General features: G+C 37.6%; 1 protein-coding gene across 10 annotated transcripts in view; it reads right to left on the bottom strand.

Moving 5' to 3' along the window:
- syne1b (spectrin repeat containing, nuclear envelope 1b) overlaps positions 1-17,842 on the bottom strand; it is a 119,820-nt gene that overhangs the window by 67,636 nt on the left and 34,342 nt on the right. For all 10 annotated transcript variants that reach the window (XM_082143165.1, XM_082143171.1, XM_082143163.1 and 7 more), the window contains 30 exons: positions 17,653-17,811; positions 17,363-17,571; positions 16,460-16,568; positions 16,203-16,367; positions 15,645-15,812; positions 15,376-15,552; positions 14,252-14,392; positions 13,789-13,949; positions 13,527-13,677; positions 13,138-13,365; positions 12,962-13,060; positions 12,458-12,645; positions 12,213-12,336; positions 11,206-11,372; positions 10,909-11,062; positions 9,606-10,231; positions 9,341-9,520; positions 8,960-9,110; positions 8,687-8,845; positions 8,409-8,591; positions 8,225-8,326; positions 7,617-7,820; positions 6,214-6,421; positions 5,997-6,109; positions 4,216-4,421; positions 3,875-4,024; positions 2,656-2,947; positions 1,986-2,158; positions 1,603-1,912; positions 683-847 (listed from right to left, as the gene is read on the bottom strand). In XM_082143165.1, the coding sequence (XP_081999291.1) occupies positions 683-847; positions 1,603-1,912; positions 1,986-2,158; positions 2,656-2,947; positions 3,875-4,024; positions 4,216-4,421; positions 5,997-6,109; positions 6,214-6,421; positions 7,617-7,820; positions 8,225-8,326; positions 8,409-8,591; positions 8,687-8,845; positions 8,960-9,110; positions 9,341-9,520; positions 9,606-10,231; positions 10,909-11,062; positions 11,206-11,372; positions 12,213-12,336; positions 12,458-12,645; positions 12,962-13,060; positions 13,138-13,365; positions 13,527-13,677; positions 13,789-13,949; positions 14,252-14,392; positions 15,376-15,552; positions 15,645-15,812; positions 16,203-16,367; positions 16,460-16,568; positions 17,363-17,571; positions 17,653-17,811 (5,622 nt within the window). The remainder of the gene's footprint in view (positions 1-682; positions 848-1,602; positions 1,913-1,985; positions 2,159-2,655; positions 2,948-3,874; positions 4,025-4,215; positions 4,422-5,996; positions 6,110-6,213; positions 6,422-7,616; positions 7,821-8,224; positions 8,327-8,408; positions 8,592-8,686; positions 8,846-8,959; positions 9,111-9,340; positions 9,521-9,605; positions 10,232-10,908; positions 11,063-11,205; positions 11,373-12,212; positions 12,337-12,457; positions 12,646-12,961; positions 13,061-13,137; positions 13,366-13,526; positions 13,678-13,788; positions 13,950-14,251; positions 14,393-15,375; positions 15,553-15,644; positions 15,813-16,202; positions 16,368-16,459; positions 16,569-17,362; positions 17,572-17,652; positions 17,812-17,842) is intronic.

Genomic DNA, 17,842 nt, shown 5'->3' with positions numbered 1-17,842 from the left:
ATCACTGGATTACCATGTTTATTTTGGACATGGAAACATGGTTACAGTATGGAATTCAATAATGTCAAGCTTTTTTATAGGAGAGCTCAGCTGAAAATATCTATCATTACAAAAACTTATTTTATACAACTGTTCAAAAGTATGGGGTCAGTAATTTTTTTATATATATATTTGAAATATATTATCTCACCAATGTTTAATTTATTAGATCAGTAACAGGTACAGTTACAGAACAGTAATATTGTAAAATATAATTAAAATATAAATAAAAATATAACTTTGACCGAGTTGAATATATTCTAAAATGTAATTTATTCCTGTAATGGCAAAGCTGAATTTTCAGCATTTTAACTGCAGTCTTCAGTGTCACATGATCCTTCAGAAATCAGAAATCAATTTGCTGATTTGCAGTTTAAGAAACATCTCTTATTATTATCAATGTTGAAAACAGTTGTGCTGCTTAATGCTTTTGTGCATGTATATACTGTATATATATTTTATTTTTTTTCAAGATTCTGTGATGAATAGAAAGCATTTATTTGAAACAGAAATCTTTTTTACCAAAGGTGAAATTATTTACCGTCACTTTTGATCGCATCCTTGCTGAATAAATGTATTAATTTCTTTCAAAAACTTTTGTAACGGAAGTGTGTGTCAGTTTAGTAAACACAGATAAACGTACCCTGACTTTAGAGAGTTTCCTCTGAACAGAAGCTGCGTCACCAGACATATCTGACCAGCGCTGGAGCTCTTCTTTAGCCGAGGTGAGCCAGTCGTTCAGGTCACGCACCGACTCCACGTACTGCTCATGCTCTTTGACCATCTCCTCCATCTGTTGGACTTTACTCTACAGCACAAGACAGTATATACAACACATCAGAAGACAGAAAACTGATACTGTTTCATTTTTTTATAAATGTTCCTGTGAATAAATCATGAATGCAGATTATTATATAATAAATATATTTTATTCTCATAGTCTTTTGTCATAACATAATTTTCTCTGCCTCAAAGACAACTTTTCTAAAATACTTATTTTGACCAAATAAAAACCCAGAGGATGAAATTAACTCTCATCCTACATTTTTTTCGCACTAAATATTACATTTTTCTCATAAATGCGTTTTGTGTTCTTTTTAAGGCATTAGCAGACACTATTCCTGCGTCCGAATTCGAATATTTCCCTACTATATAGTAGGCAAAAAACAGTACGCCAAAAGAGTAGAATGTCCGAATACATAGTATTCGAAAAACATTAGGCAAAAAGTACCTAGATGACTACTACTACTACTAAGTGTGCATTCGATGGACACTTGCCTATCCCATGAGGACATGGGAGAGGATTTATGAATAACAGTGAAGCGACACAACTGACGCTGGTAGGTCATGTGACAGTAACAACATGGCGGATGTAGTCCGTCTGAATTTCATTCATACTACTCATATTCAAACTATATAGAACATACTTTTTTACCCGTTGCAAAGTAAATTCATGTGGTTCCTACTCAGACAGTATGTGACTTCGGACGCACCGTATTATCCTGAGTGACTTCCAGGAGGAGGTTTGAATTGTATGTTTATATTTAAATTACATATTTTTACCTTAATGACACTTGTGATGTTGGTAAACTGTGTGTTAAACTCAGATTTTGGTCCTTCAGCGAAAGCCTGGTCTCCTGTTTTCTCATACATCTCTGAGGCTTTCTCATTCAGGCGGGTCAGTGCTGCGGAATGGACCTCCACATCAGCCTGAATGGCCCGTAGGCGTTCCAGCAGCGAGGCCTTCTCTTTCAGCCCGGGCTGCTGGGGCAGAGCCACTCCGGCCTCCTGCTCCACCATCTCCATCCACTGCTGCAGCTGAGCTTTACTCTCCAGAAAACAGCCCCACTGAGCTACGGTCCACTCCAGACGACTGCATCACACACACATGATTATTACATCATTCTGCAAAGTTAGGTTTCATAAGAGGAGACAGGATCTCTCACCTGTGACAGCTCATTGCGGTCATGAGGATATTGGCCCAGGAATCCTTCAGACTCTTGAGCTGAGAGCGGATAACTTCCTGTTTATCCCTACTGCAATTCTTCAGCACCTGTTCTCCCTTCCCTACGGTCATGTTGAGCTTCACTTCCCCTTCACCCTTCATTAGCAAGATGTCCTGAAACAATATCATCAAAATATCAATGATTATATGTCATTTTTGAGAATCTTAAAAAAAAAAAGGTGTATTATTAACTAACAAGACTAGTAATAAAATGAAGAAATGAAATGAAGAAATGAAATTAATTGAATTGAACTGAACTGAACTGAACTGAACTTAAATTAAATTAAATTAAATTAAATTAAATTAAATTAAATTAAATTAAATTAAATTAAATTAAATTAAATTAAAACAAAAGGCTTGGTTGTTATATTTTTATCAATAGCATAATAATATATTTTATATAATATCATTAATATATTATATAATAATGATTGACAAAGAGTTTAAGTTTAATAATATTTATAAAAAAAAAATATATATATATATATATATATATATATATTTTTATAGTATAAGGAATTTCTTTTTAAAAGTGCTGCCTAGTGCGCACTATTATAAATAGAAAATGATCTGGGAATCCTCATATGGGTGTCATGACTCTGTTCTCTGACCTGAACCAGGCCCAATCTCTTCTCCAGGGTCTCTTTATTCCCGCTGGTGCTGTTGAGCGTGTTGAGGCGCTCCTGTACGCCGCTGAGCCATCCCCAGGTGCTCTGCAGCGTCTCCTCGAAGTTCTGCTGCTCCTGCTGACTGAGCTGACACACGCGCAGTCTCTCTCTCGCCGCCTTGAGAAGCGCCTGATGCTGCAGCTGGAGCTGTGCAGACGCCCGCACCTCCGCCCCACTGCCGTGACCCCCCTCACTCAGAGCCTGAGCCTCCTGACACAGACTCTCAAACGAGTCCCTGCAGGAGAACAGGTTGGAAAATTATTTGCATTTAAAAAAAAAAATCAATACATTATAATTACTTATATATTATAAAATGTCCATATTAGATCTGTAAATCTCACAAAAACATGCCCAGATCACATTTCCTACAAATAAGAAATATGTTTAATTGTCATGAAAATAATTTCACAATGCAAAAAAAAAACATAAGACCGGCTAATAACATATCAGTTTAGGTCATATTTCCCTGCAAAATAAAATATTAAATAAAAAGAATTCAACATTTGAATAAATAAATTAATAGTTATTTAATTATTAATAATTATTAATAATTAATAATTATTTATTTATTTATTTATTTATTTATTTATTTATTTATTTATTTATTTATTTATTTATTTATTTATTTATTTATTTATTTATTTATTTATTTATTTATTTATTCATTCATTCATTCATTCATTCATTCATTCATTCATTCATTTAAATGTGTGTATTTTGCATATATGAAATGTTTCGGATAGGATCTTCCACAAATTGGTATACATGCTTACAAATTTTATTATTTGGTAACACTTTACAATAAGGTTCATTAGTTAACATTAGTTAACTACCTTAGTTAAGATGAACTAAGAATGAACAATACTTCTACAGAATTTATTCATCTTAAATAATATTAATTTCAACATTTACTAATACATGATCAAAATCAAAGGTTGTATTTGTAAACATTAACAATGTTAACCCAAACTAACATTAACAAAGCTTAATAAATACTGTAACAACTGTATTGCTAATTGCTAGTTCATGTAAGTTAATACATTAACTAATGTTAATTAGTGAACCTTATTGTAAAGTGTTACCTCATATTTTGCTGGTGCAAAAAAAAGGGCTGTTTATTTACCAATTCAGTTTGATATTTGTCAGTTTAACATATTCTAACCTCTCTTTAAGCACTTCATGTTGGAATTCTTCCACGCGCTCCAGCGTCACTTTCTCCTGATCGCTGTGTCTCCCCTCGGGCAGCTCTGTGCTCATCCTCACATCCATACGCTCCAGCCATCGTGTCAACCTCTGCAGACAGCTCTCAAAGCTAGAAAGACACAGCACAGATTTCAATTCAGAGCGTTTGGGCCAAATAACCCCCGGCCAACTTGAGAGCCGAGAGTATGTCCTCGCTTCCACAGCAAAGCCGTTTATCCGCAGTAATTATTTCAAACAATCTGCCGCTGTAATATTGAACCCAGCAAGCAGCAGTGTGAACTGTGAAGCCGCAGTTCTCACCCGCTGAGCAGACTGGCGCTGTCTTCCAGGTTCTGCTGGTTCTGTTTACACTGCTCCACGTAGCTGTCCCAGTCCTGCTGGATAGAGGAGAGGTTCTGCTGGACCTGGCCAGCGCTGGCTTTGGGGAGGTGTAGAAGAAGCTTCTCGCCCTCTGTACACACCAGTGTTAGACGGCCGTCTCCATCCTCCACCCGCTCCAGAGCTCCCTGTGAGACAGAGAAGAGACTCCACAATGAGTGCTAAGGGTTAAACATACACAAGCCATCCTACTTCGTATGTTCCACGGATAAAACATGCAAAATCCCACAGACTTGCATTGAAGAAGGAACACAATCAGAGTTATTTAAAAAACGTACAAAGCTTTATAATGGTTAATGAGATTTTGAAACCCAAAAAAGCGCATCCATCCATGATAAAAGTAATCCACATGGATCCAAGGGGTTAATAAAGGCCTTCGGAAGCAAAGCAATGCGTTTGTGTAAGAAAAATATCCATATTTAAAAACTTAAAATAACTAGCTTCCGACAGACGGCCATAAGCAACGATTTACAGCGAAAGAGTAACCCTTGACCTGATGCATAACGTATTGCGGAAGCGCAGAGGATAGAGCAAAACAAAACACCGGTCACAAATTAGAAGTTTAAAACGAGAATTTTTAGCGTCTTAGCTTACGCTACTCCTACTGTAAATTCAACGTCATACATCACATTAAGAGTTACTCTTTTGGCGTAAGTCGACTTGCACATGCCGACTGTCAGAAGCTAGTTATTTTGGTTGATAAAGTTTTAAATATGGATATTTTTCTTACACAAATGCATCTCTTCTCTTCAGGAGGCCTTTATTAACCCACTGGAGCCGTGTGGATTACTTTTATCATGGATGGATGCACGTTTTTGGGCTTCAAAATCTCATTTACCATTCACTACCATTATAAAGCTTGTAAGAGCCAGGATATTTTCCGGATAGAATTCTCCGATTGTATTCATTTGAAAGAAGAAAGTCATTTACACCTAGGATGGCTTGAGGGTGAGTAATTCATGGGGTCAATTTTATTTTTGGGCGAACTAACCCTTTAAAGAATCCAGAATTTTTTTATCACGGTTTGAGCAGCAAATCAACATAATTGAATGATTTCTGAAAGATCATGAGACACTAAAGACTGGAGTAATGATTCAGCTTTGCCATCACATAAATAGATAACTGTTTTCTATGTGAATATATTTCATAAAATGGAATTTCAAATTGTAATAATATTTCACATTTTTAACTGTATTTTTGATCGAATAAACAGTCTTGATAAACATTAGAGGATTCTTTCATTAAAAACCACCTAGAAACCACAGAGGACATCCTAACAACTATCAACTGCATAGCAACCACCTACAACACTATATAGAATCATGAGGGCAAGTTTTGCTCAGGGAAAGCACAACTATTCATATAAAAATCCTAAGAATCATTAGAAAGATCATTTAAAAACAGTACTTCATAATAGGTCACTACAGCTCACATAACAAATTACATATTTTCAAGTTAACTCTCCCAGTCACAATCATCAATAGTGTTGTTTTAAGACATTTTAACTGTTGCTTGGTATCTATTTTTAAGGCCACCCACACTGGTCCAAATCCCACTCAAAATAGCTGTAAATTTATCACCAAATATGGCTATTTTATTGTATGCGATTTTGCCATTTTACATAGCATTTTTCTTCTCAATGAGGTCAGAAAGATTACTTGACATTTTTCAAACTGCTCAGTTACATGTAGGATGAGGTGTACCTTCAATTTCTGCAGTTTGCGTTCCACCACGCTCATGTCACCAGAATGGTCGGCACATTCTCTCACAATGTCCTTCTGTCCAGAGAGCCATGTATGAAACTCCTTCACAAGATCTGAGAAAAGAAGAAGACAAAGAGGACAGTAAGTAATCTTACTGCAATGTCTGTCCTTGAATCAAAGGAAAGATCATTTTTAATTCAGGAAGACTGATTCTCACCATTGAAGTTCTGCTGGAGGCCGTGCTGCATGGACCCAAGCTTCTTTACACAGAGCTGATTGACCGTATCATATTTCTTGATGAGGTCAGTCAGAGAGGAACCTAAACCAGCTAGTTCCTCTGAGGGGTATTTTCTGCAAAGTGTGTTCAAACTTTCTCGGGCTGAGTCAATGCTAGTCTGCTGGTTTTGAAGCTCCTTCTGGATTTCCTATGAATTGTATGCATAGAAAACCTTTACTTTTTTTTCTCTTGAAGTGCATTTATAATGCTAGTCAAGATTTCTTGTAGCAAAACAGTCATAATTTTGTATTATCTGACCATTTTCCATTCTCTCTCTGATCTCTAGGCAGAGCTCAACGGTAAGGATTTTTAAGGTGTGTTTCTGATTTTCACTAGCCCTCCCAAAATTTTCACTGGCCCCACCACCATCACAAACAAATATGATATTATTTTTTATAATATATTGTTTTAGTTGGTTTTTATGTAACCTTGTATTTTAATAAATTAGGTGGTCATGACACCAAAATTTTAGATACCAGTGAAAATTCACAATTGTCGATTTCACAATTTTTATACCACGACAAGAACTACTAGTCTAACTCATATAAACATCAAACATTTTTAAAAACAAGTTAACAATCAATAAGAAAATACAAGTAAATATAACAACAAATATACAATTGAAAAGTTACAAATTAAATAAACAGTGCTTTAACATTAACAGTATATTCATGTAAGAATTACTACAGAAATTGAAAAAAATTTATCAAATGTAAAATAACACTGCTTCTTCACTGTATAAATTAAATATAAATGAATTAAATAAAGTAACAGAAGTTTTTTTAGTCAAGAGCAGTGAGTGATTTTAGGTTTGTTGTTTGAGTAACATTATTGACAGACAGCAGCAGGTTTATTAGGCTGCTGTCACTTTAAAGGACAAGTTCGGTATTTTACACTTAAAGCCCTGTTTACAGATCGTATCTGATGAAATAGAACGGTTAAGATTAAAATTTGGACACATGCTGCTGTCCCGAGAATTTTAGGTTAATTTTAATCTTAACCGTTCTATTTCATCAGATACGATCTGTAAACAGGGCTTTAAGTGTAAAATACCGAACTTATCCTTTAAGACCTGACGCACAAATCTATTCGACTGTTTACGTTCATTTTATACTCTGTAACTCATTGAAGACTGTGCTTTCAAGGATAATCACACAAAAAAATATTTGTGTTTTTGCAGTCAATTCTGTCCCGAGTGTCTTTCACGCTTGCCTTGGGTCATTGGCCAGTCCTTATTTTCGAGCCCTGCCTAGAGCTATTAAAACTTCTATATGAAATGATTGAAGATTGATGCTAATCGTGATATGTATCATGTAAAATAAAAGAAATCACACTTTTTGTACCTTTACTCTGCAGATCTCTTCAGGAGCTGTTCCACAGGGTGAATCCACCAAAGATCTCTCAAGGCTTGTCAGCCACTCAGACATCTGGGTGAGGAAATCTTCCAGCTGCTTCTTCTGAGAGCAGAAATCTTGGAGGTTGCTCTTGGCTTGATCACATAACTCTTCGATGCTACTAATTTTCCTTCTGAGGTCCGTCTCCATGACCTGGAAGATATCAAAGGTTTGAATATGGCGTACAGGTAATGAATCCAATGGAGAACAAACAAAGATCAAATGGAAATCAAACTTAAGGCAAGCTCACAATACATGACTTTTGGCTGGATTTTGCTTCTTTTTGATCTTGTAGTGTGTGCAATGCAACGATAAGATGGAACTAATCCAGCCAAACACAGTGCAGATGGTATAAACTTAAAAATCTCATAATTACTTTATGAATTTATGTGAGAACATAAAAAAAATTTCACTGTTGGTCGAGACCGCCTCTTGAGCAAATGTCTTGTAGTTTGTGCACCTCGTTAGCGTTGTGTATATGAGTGCTGCTATGACAAGACAACAACATGTGACAAGAAACCTTGTTGTGTAGTGTGAGAAATACAGCTTGCCCTTACCTGAAGTTTAGCAGGAACGTCGTGGCCACCACAAAGCTGTTTCAGCTCTGAAACTTTTTCTTGTAAAGCATCAATCTTCTTTTCTTTTAGGCCAGCATCCACCTACACAGAAAAATGAATAACATATTACACAACTGGTTCTCTGGTTTTATAACAGTGTTTAATGACACCGTTTGGAACATGCCTTGACTTCCGAGAGTTTGTTTGCGGTTTTCTGGCTATCGTTGAAGTTATTGAGTCCATCTGTAAGATCCATAACCGAGCTGTTGGACCAGCTTTCAATTTCTCCACTGATATCGTAGATTTCCACCCACAAAGCAGAGCTCCTCTTGAGACTTTCGAGATTGTCCTCGATTTTCTCTGAAACCTGTGTGTTGATGTGAAGAATAATGGCTCTTAGATTGTGTTATATGAGATTTTTTTTGAATGAAGATTTAATAATTGGCCATTGGCCAAACTCACATCTAGCCACTGATCCACTGTGGCATCTATTTCTGTCTTCACAATCTGGGCGTCGCATTCCGGGATCTTGTTTAATTCACTTAAAAGCTTCTTTCCTTTACTGGAGAATCGCTCTAGCACATCCTGGTTACTGGCCATCTCTGCTTTTACAGCTTCATGCTACAGAGAGGAAGATAATCAAAGCCCAACATTAAAGTTTATCTTGGATAGTAAAAGCTAGTAACTCTTTTTAGCTGTTATTTTGCATTTTGCCTGCAGACGGGCAGGTTTTACCTTTAACAAGGATCTCCGTGTGTCCTCTTGGTCTTTTAGGACGGCTTTAATGTCAGCTATGGCATCAGCGCTCTCCAATATCGTGTTTATTGAAGACTTCAGACTATGGTAGTCTTTCATGAGGTCTACCAAAGCGCTGCTCTGCTCTTGCCTGGAACAAAATCACGCAGCGACGTCAGCTAGATCCTGAAAATTTGCACCTTTGCAAAACTAAGAAATCAGTCACCATGTGCCCATTAAAGACTAGTGTTTAATTCTTTAAACATTAAATGCAACTGTTTGTTTTCTGTCCAGGTCTTATCTGATTGTCTGATTGATTGAGTGGCAAATACCAATAAAATATAACAAAAAAAGTACAATAGGTCGTTCCTGGTGGCCCACCTTTCAGTGATGAGTTTCTTGGTGTCTTCCCAGGTGGTCTGAAGCAGGCTGATCTCCCTCAGTACTTCACCACCCAACTCTGCATCTCTCTGAGCCAGCTGTTGACCTTTATCCCTGAGCCACTGCTCCTCTTGCTGGTGGGACTGGAGCTCGTCTTCCAGTTGATTGAAGAACCGAAGCCTACACACATCACAGAGAAGATGCAGTTCAATAAACACAGCCACAGACATGTACAAACAACCCTTTTGAAAAGGGCAATCCATACCTCTGCTGTAGAGTATGTACATTGGGCTCTTTCAGGCCCTGTTGATCTGCCTTCTCTTCAATGTCCTCCACCGTTTTGAGCAGTTGCTCTTTACGCTGTCTGAACGAGCTCCAAAGAGCACCGAGAGCCTCAGCTTCGCTTTGCTTTGAGCCCAGTAGGTTCCTCACGGCATCAAGCTCAACACTCAAAGAGTCAGCCAATGAGCGGCACGAGGAGCGCGTCTCCTTCCCATTGATCAGGTGGAGATGAGCCTTACAGAGGCTGCCATCCAGGTTCACGGCAAGCGTCTCGAGACGGCCGATATCGGGAACGATGGCTTCCAGGTCTTTCTGCAGCTCGTCCACACGGCTTTTATCCCAACTCCCAGCGCTCTCCACAGTCTGTCTGAGGCCCTGAAGGACGCTGGCTGCCACACTGTGGGTGTGTAGGAAGGCCTCGAGCTTCTCCATACTCTCACCTCGTAGATCAACCAGCTGATGGGCCTCCAGGTACGGCTGCAAGGAGCTTTCCCACTTTCCCTGAAGCTGCTGAACCTCAGCAGGCTCACAAACATCACACAAGACCTTTGTTTGCTGTTGAAGACTCTGTCTTATACTGCTTTGCTTCTGTAGGTCATCTCTCCTCTCCTGGTGGGAAAAATTATGAAACATTACTTTTAAAATCTGCAATCTCTCATACTGCCGATAAATAACATTCTTTGTCCTCATTTTATATTTACTAGGGTTCTCAATTTAACACATTAAACAATTGTTTTTAAAAACAATAAACGTTTTTGTTATTGCCTATAATCAACACCTTTATGTCACAATAATGTCTGTGAATTTTCTAATCAAATATTAATATTTGTAAATTTTGTAATTAATTGGATTAAAAATGTTATTCGATTGACATCCATAATATTTACATAAGATTTACATACAACTGTTCAAAAGTTTGTAGTCAGTAAGATTTTTATTCTCTTATGCTCACCAAGGCTACATTTAAAGAGAGTAATATTGTGAAATATTATTAGAATTTAAAATAACAATTATTTAATTTTATATATTTTAAAATGTAACTTTTCCTATGATTAAAATTTCCAACATCATTACTCCAGTCTTCAGTGTCACATAATCCTTAAAAAAATCATACTAATATGCTGATCTGGAAACTATTCTTGTTCATATCAATGATGAAAACAGTTGTGGTGCTTAATGTTCAGGATTTTTTGATGTATAGAAAGTTTAAAAGAACAAGATTTATTTAAAATAAATTAAGATAAAAGATGTCTTCATTGAATGGAGGCTCTCATAATGGAACGTACCTTGATATCACTGGTGGAAGGTTGAAGATCAGTGACATCAATGTGAGAGGACGAATTTAAAGAAGAGAGGAAAGACTCTCCCCATTTGAAGAACTTCTGTAGGGCCTGATCAAACTGTTCCACCTGAGAACGGTGCTCCTGAAGAACTTGGATTCTGTAACAGTTTGATGTACTATGTTAGACATAACGTTCATAATTTCAAGAAACCATTATAAAAGAACATGGAAAATATGCTGTAAAACACAATCAAAGTGTAGAACTTAGCCTGCAAATACTTTTACAGTACTTATGACTGACCTGTTAGGTATAGCTGTGGTCTGACACTTCCATCTTTTCTCGAGCTGTTCATGGTCTTCTTTGAGTGTTTTCACACGTTCATCTGATGCAGTGGTGTAAAGGGTTGGTGTTTGGGCCTCCAGCCTGTTGTAAACTGACTCCAGAGACTGAAGTTCACTCTGTAGGTGCTTTAAAAGAACAATATTTAAGAAATTTAAGAAACTAAATAAAAAGCCATATTATACCCTTTTGCAAAGTTTAGATTTTGTTTTTGGGGTTTACTAGAATAGGTCTTCATGCTTAAATGTAAAAAATAAATAAAAATTTGCCCCATATTTTACATTATTGCAGCCTCTCTTCTCAGTCTGTCAGTAACGCTCTGTTTAGTTCCCATCTCTATGAAGCCCCACCTTACGAAAAGTGCAATGGAACAATTGGTTGGCTGGACCAGTGTGTTGCGATTGGTCAGCCGTTTCGAGCGTGTTTGGGAAATGTCACGTGCCTTACCATAACCAGGTTTCAACACACTACTAACGCAACTCAATCAGGCCTTGCCATGTTATTTTGCGTATGCCTTGGGCGGGAATTATTTAAATTAGGAATATTGAGGCGTGTTTGTTCCCGGAAGAAAACTCAAGACTACAATCAATGCATTTCAGGAAGTTCAGAAACAGTGCATTGATATAGAGATTAACTCCCTTTGGAGTAACTTTGTCCTTTGTAACTTTTTCATGCTCAAACAGCAACATTACACACCAAATAAAGTTGAACATCAACTTTTCAATGTCCCTAGTCTTCATCAGTATATGACATTTTCTTTTTTTTAAAACGCTTGTTTTCAATAAGGCAGAAACAAAAAAATAACATTAACCATTTATAAGCCTACATTTCACAATTCAATTAAATCCCTATGGATAAAATTAAGCCCCGCCTTTTATTATTTCTTGCTAAATATTCTGTTGCACATAGGAAAATGTCACACAATTGAAGTAAAATGCATTGCGAATGCTGTTTCTCTAGTTTATTACTTTCAATTCCAGCAGTTCTCCATTGAGCTTTTGTTTGTCAACCGTGAGGAACTGAGTGTCAGAGCTGGATACGGATTCACATCTCTCCAGGCATGACTGCAGGGCAGACCAATCCTTTTCATATCTGAAATGAGCAAACGATTTCAATAAATAACTCTTATTAAAGGAATATCTACTCATACAAAGGGATTTTTTAGGATTTAAGATGTAAATACATTAGATACCAACAGTGAAAATAATCATACTTTTGCCAATGTGACAGAAGGCTCTCCATTTGGTTCTGTTTCTCCTTGGCCTGTTTTAAACACTGCTCATAACTTTGCTGTAGGGCTGCCACGGCTTTCTCTGTCTTCTCCCTCTCGCTGAGCCTGCGGGCGCCAGCACACAGAGACAGCAGGGTGGCCTTCAGCTTTTCCAGAGACTGGAACATATCCTGAAAACCAAACAAATCACTTATTCAGACTAAATTGGTGCAAATAAGGGTGTGTTCACACTTGACAGGGTTGGTTTGAGTAAAACAACCTCTGGTGCGATTGCTCTGTTTTGCACAGATTTGGATGTTCGGTAAGTTCTGTCACAAAACGTACTGTTTTGTATCTGTAGTTTCAGTGTAAAAAGTGACAGTGTGAAGTGAACTATATGTATGATTTTCTTTTTTTGGTCCAGACCAAAAGAACCAAGAGAACCAAACTACAAGTGTGAACACACTCTTAATCAGAAATGTTCACAATGACATGAAGGTATCATACCATGTGACTCTGTAGAGTTTTGTAGGTCTCAGATGAAGACACACAAGAGGTGACAGGGCTGTCAAGTTTCTTCTGGATATCTTCAACCTCTGATTGTACCTTTTAAAAGGATGCAATGTCATTAGACAACATAATAACTTTAGTACGACTGCACTAAATAGCATGTTCAAACATACCTGCTGAAGATTGGCATTAAACTTCGTCTGGTGGGAGGAGCTCTCTTCCAACTGTCCATCCAGGTGTTCCACACTCTCCTTAAGCTCCTCCCAGTATCTGCCAATCTGTGTCAGACGGGCTTTGATTCGTGCAGACTCGCCAGAGGACATAAACTGGACCAGCGTTTGAAACTTCTCCTCCAGATTGGACAGGACCTCTGACCTCTCCTGCAGACCTTCTCTGATCGTCTGCCCACCGTAAATATGCAATAAAATATATAGAATATAATGAATTCAAATTATTATTTATAAAATTAATTTTAAAAGTTTTTCACAGAAGGCATTCAGTCATTTTAAGCATTTTAAAAGACACTTTGTTCATTTATTTAATGATATATTGAATATCGCACCTTTATGGTACAGATCTGCTGGTCCAAAGGTGCGCTGGAGCTTTTCAAGGCATCCATTTCTCTTTCTCTCTCTGTTATCCAAGAGGAAAAAGCTTCAAACTCACTCCCGAAAGAATCCCACTGATCTTTCATTCCCTCTAAAGTCTTCACACTGAAAAATCAGACAGTAATCATGATATTATAGTTTCATTATGCACTGATAGATAATTCTTAATGCATCTGTCTATGAAATGAAATAAATATAAATAAAGTAGGGTATTACTCTCGCTTGAGTCCAGTCTCAACTTTGTCCACTTGTTCACTTAGAGCCCGTGCTTGATCCTGGAGGAGAGACTGATTTTTGGGGCCCAGCTGGATCTCTGCGGCCCTCTTGAGAAGAGTGTTCACCTGTCTGGCCTCTGTTTCACACTGTTTCAAGAGATCCTACAGGAATAACAGCAACAGATGAAGTGAATATTTCTGTGACATTGTGTTTGGGAGATAGAATACACCAAATAATCACAATAAACAATTGTTTTGTTTATTAGGTTACAGTTGAGTGCATACTGGCTATGTTACAATGTCTTGTAGTGAGACTTTTTTAGAAATTTATTGACAGAGCATTTTCTAATGAGGATTTGGGTGTAAAACTCTATCAGATCTTCTGTGTTGAAACTAAAGATGCTCATGTTTAATTAAAGGTGATTCATTACACTGAGCCCATGGAGATCAGGTGTTGTTCTCACCTTGGTCTGCTCCAGCTCTGTGCTGAGACTGTCTGGACTGCTGAAGTTCATCTCTCTCTCTGTGACTGACCGCACCTTGCCCACAAACTCCCTCACTGCTGTATGCTGACTGTCAAACTCTTGCCAAGCAGCTAAGGTCACCTGAAAACACAGAGCGACATTCAACAACATTGTTTCAAACATTGTGTCTTTTGTGTTCATGGTTAAGAGCTAATCTAATTTGCATTTCCGCTGAAAAACAAGCGTTCTAGCATGAAAATGTTGCCTATAAACAGTGTTGCGTGCCTTCTTATCAAATTCACATGATCAACCTCTCCTCTATTTTGCTTGGGGACTAATGTGGTCGGAACCAAAGTTAACTTTACTGCGTTCTCGGGAATCCTCTCAAGCGGAGGATTTCTACATTCCGATTGGTTGCCGCCGAACCGCATCATAGCTCATTACGATAAAGTTGACCTGACTTCAACTCTTCTCGCTGTCCAAGATGCCCTCGCCGGAGCTCGCCGCCGGCACACACTGAAAATGAATGACTTTCGGCCACTTTGACGCTCTCGTCGGCGGCGGTGTGAACGCACAATGAATGATTTTCAAATGAAACTGAATAATCATTGGGAAATAGTTCATGTAAAATGAATACATTTTATTTCATTTGTCTTTAACATCCTCATTCAACATTCTATCAAATATACAGAACATAAAAAGGTAACTTGCATTACTTATTTGAAAAAGTAAAAAATGTTTTGTTGCATTACTTTACTCGTCACTTGAAACAAGTAATCTGATTACATAACTCACTTCACTTGTAATGCGTTACCCCAACACTGTTTATATATTTTATATGTTCTATATATAATTACAATATAGTTGCACTTTATTTACAGTATGTGCACTTAAATGTACTTACCAAAGAAAGTACTGGTAATATAAGGCAACTACACGGGTTAAGGTTAGGTTAAGGGGTAGGTTCAGGGTTAGTACCTAGTTATTACCCAGTTATTACTATAATAAGTACATAGTATGTATATGGGGAACCGGACTGTAAAATAAAGTGCTAGCAATATTATAATATAAAATATATAGGTTTTATATATATATTTTTTTTAATTTGACTTGAACATCCTCACCTCCAGGTTCTTTTCCTGTGACTCTGTGCTTTGATTCATTTTGCTCAAGGTGGTCTCTAGTTTCTGCAGATCTTCCTGTAAGCTCTCCTCCAGGCTCTCCTCCGTCTGGAGCAGTTTTCCACGGTTTATCTGCTCTTGCATTTCCTTCCTCTTCAGTCGGAGACGCTTCAGTTGTTGCTGCACATTAGGAAAGTAAGTGAATGTTAGTTATAAATATGATTTTCCGCTTCATTATTTCAGGGTTGTGATTGATTCAGTGCGAGTGGTACCTGATAAAGCATCAGCAGTTGTTGAGCTTCTCTGACAGACTCAGAGTTCAAAATCTTGCTGATCTCTGACTGCAGATCCTGCTGACCCTGTGTCAACTCCTCCAGTGTAGTTTTCACCTCCTCTCTGAACTGCACACAGTCGCTCACCGCCAGCACAACCTTCTCTGACTATTACAGCACACACATACAGTTTTATTTAAATTTTTGCATCAAAAAATGCATCATAACTTGGAAAACAGGACTTTTCTTTTTCAATTAGACATCTTAAAGGTACAGTAGCACAAAATCCAGTTTGTTAAACATTAACTTGTTTTTATTTTTATTTTTTATTGCTCTCTGTGATTCAAATTTTAGATCGTTTGTTGGTTGTTGTATTTCTTAGGTTTTTGGTAAAAGCCTAACTAGGCACAAGTGCTGCAAAACACTTTAGAAAACACTGAATTTAGTGACTGACTAAATCTGATTGATTTACTAGCAGCTAACAGCTGATTTACGCTAATATTTTCTACTATGGCAGATTATTTTTGATTTATGGTTCTTAAAATGAGTATGTATTACCTCAGAAAGGGAGGTGAGGAGACCCTTAAAGTCAGTGGAGAGTTTGCCGAGGGCGGCTGCCTGCCTCTGGGCGTCAGTCTCTGTGCAAACCTCTATCAGAGCGGCCAATCGCGTCCTCAGCCAACTCACGTTCCCCTCCTGCAGTTCAGCATCGTTTCTCAGACTCTGCCGTTCATGAAGGGACAATTGGTCAACATTTCACACAGCTGTCACACTTTTCTTTCCACTTCCATTTCTTTTCCGTCTTCACTTCTCACCTCAATTGTGGATTTGACCTGTCCAAACTTGCTGGGGTCTCCAGCCCTGTTTCGCAGAAGTCTGAGTTGACTTTCCTTCGACGTCACCCAAGCAGAGAGTTCAGAGAACCTGCAAACACAAAAAAAGTAATTATTAATAATTAACGATACAAATTAATTTGAGCATTAATATAGTATCAATTAGAATTAATGTATATCGTTCAGCAGTGATTTGATAAATACATTACATTTATTAAAAAATAGCACTTTATACAATACAATACAGATTGTTGCAAAGCCTTAAAGTCTTAATGTTGTAAAATCAATCAAATATGGAACTGTAAAGCAGCTCTACAGAAGATAATATTGTCGTTATTCAGCTCATTTTAGTTCAATGTTTTTTTCGATTCAGTTCAATAATTGTATCAGTGTTGCAAAGTTCAATATACTGTAACACAGAAACCTCAAATCTCAGGCTTTTAGTATTTGCTTATTTAAATTTTCATTCACATACAGTTTTTTTTATCATTATTGATTTTCAAAAAAAAATTGTATGCTATTGTTAGAATTTATTTGGGGGTCTACTTTTATTTGTTATTTTCAATTCTAGTGTCAATTGCTTGTTCTTGCATGTAAAGCACTTTGAACTGCATTGATTTTTTTTAAAAGTGCTATGTAAATAAACTTTGATTGATTGATTGACTGATTGAGCGGGCTATAAGCAGCTCTACAGAAGGCAATGGTTTCATTAGTCAGCTCAAGTCATTTTAATGTTCATTCGATTCGGTTCAATAACAGCAAGACAGTAGTGTCATTATCCAGCTCAATTCAGTTCAAATTTTGATTCTCATCCGAACATTACTGAACATTAATTGTCTTTTAAACCAAATAAATAGTATTCATTAGAGAAGACCAAAGGTTCACCTGGTATTAAACTCCTTCCACTTATCAGGGTGCTGCATTAGTTTCTGAAGTGTGCCGTCGATGTCCTCTTTGACCTCCGCAAACGCCGTCCTAGAGTTCTCAAAAGTTTGCCGGGCTTGTTCGCTCTCTGGAAGCTTCATGATAAGTTCCTCCATATGCTGTAACCGCTTCTCACAAAGAGCCTGAGGACCCTTTTCCTTAAAAAACATCTACATAAAAATATCCAACATAAGTCTATTTCGATGGACAAAACCAGTATTTATAGAGGGTTTAATGCAGGTGGCTCTCACCCTGTGTTCTTTGATTAACCTCTCGCTGCCCATGCTGGGTAAACTGCGGTTCTCACGGGCCAGTTCAGCCTGACACTCCTGCAGTGATGTCATCAGACGACTCTTCTCCAGTTCCACCTTCAGGTGCAGCAGGTGATAGGGAATCTCTGTTTGGACATCCTGCAGAAAACATGCATTTTCATATTATGGG

The sequence above is a fragment of the Leuciscus leuciscus genome, assembly GCF_965113295.1.
Source record: "Leuciscus leuciscus genome assembly, chromosome: 17".
NCBI lineage: Eukaryota > Metazoa > Chordata > Actinopteri > Cypriniformes > Leuciscidae > Leuciscus > Leuciscus leuciscus.
The sequence above is the reverse complement of the archived record's forward strand: the minus strand, read 5'-3'. Positions and strand labels throughout refer to the sequence as shown.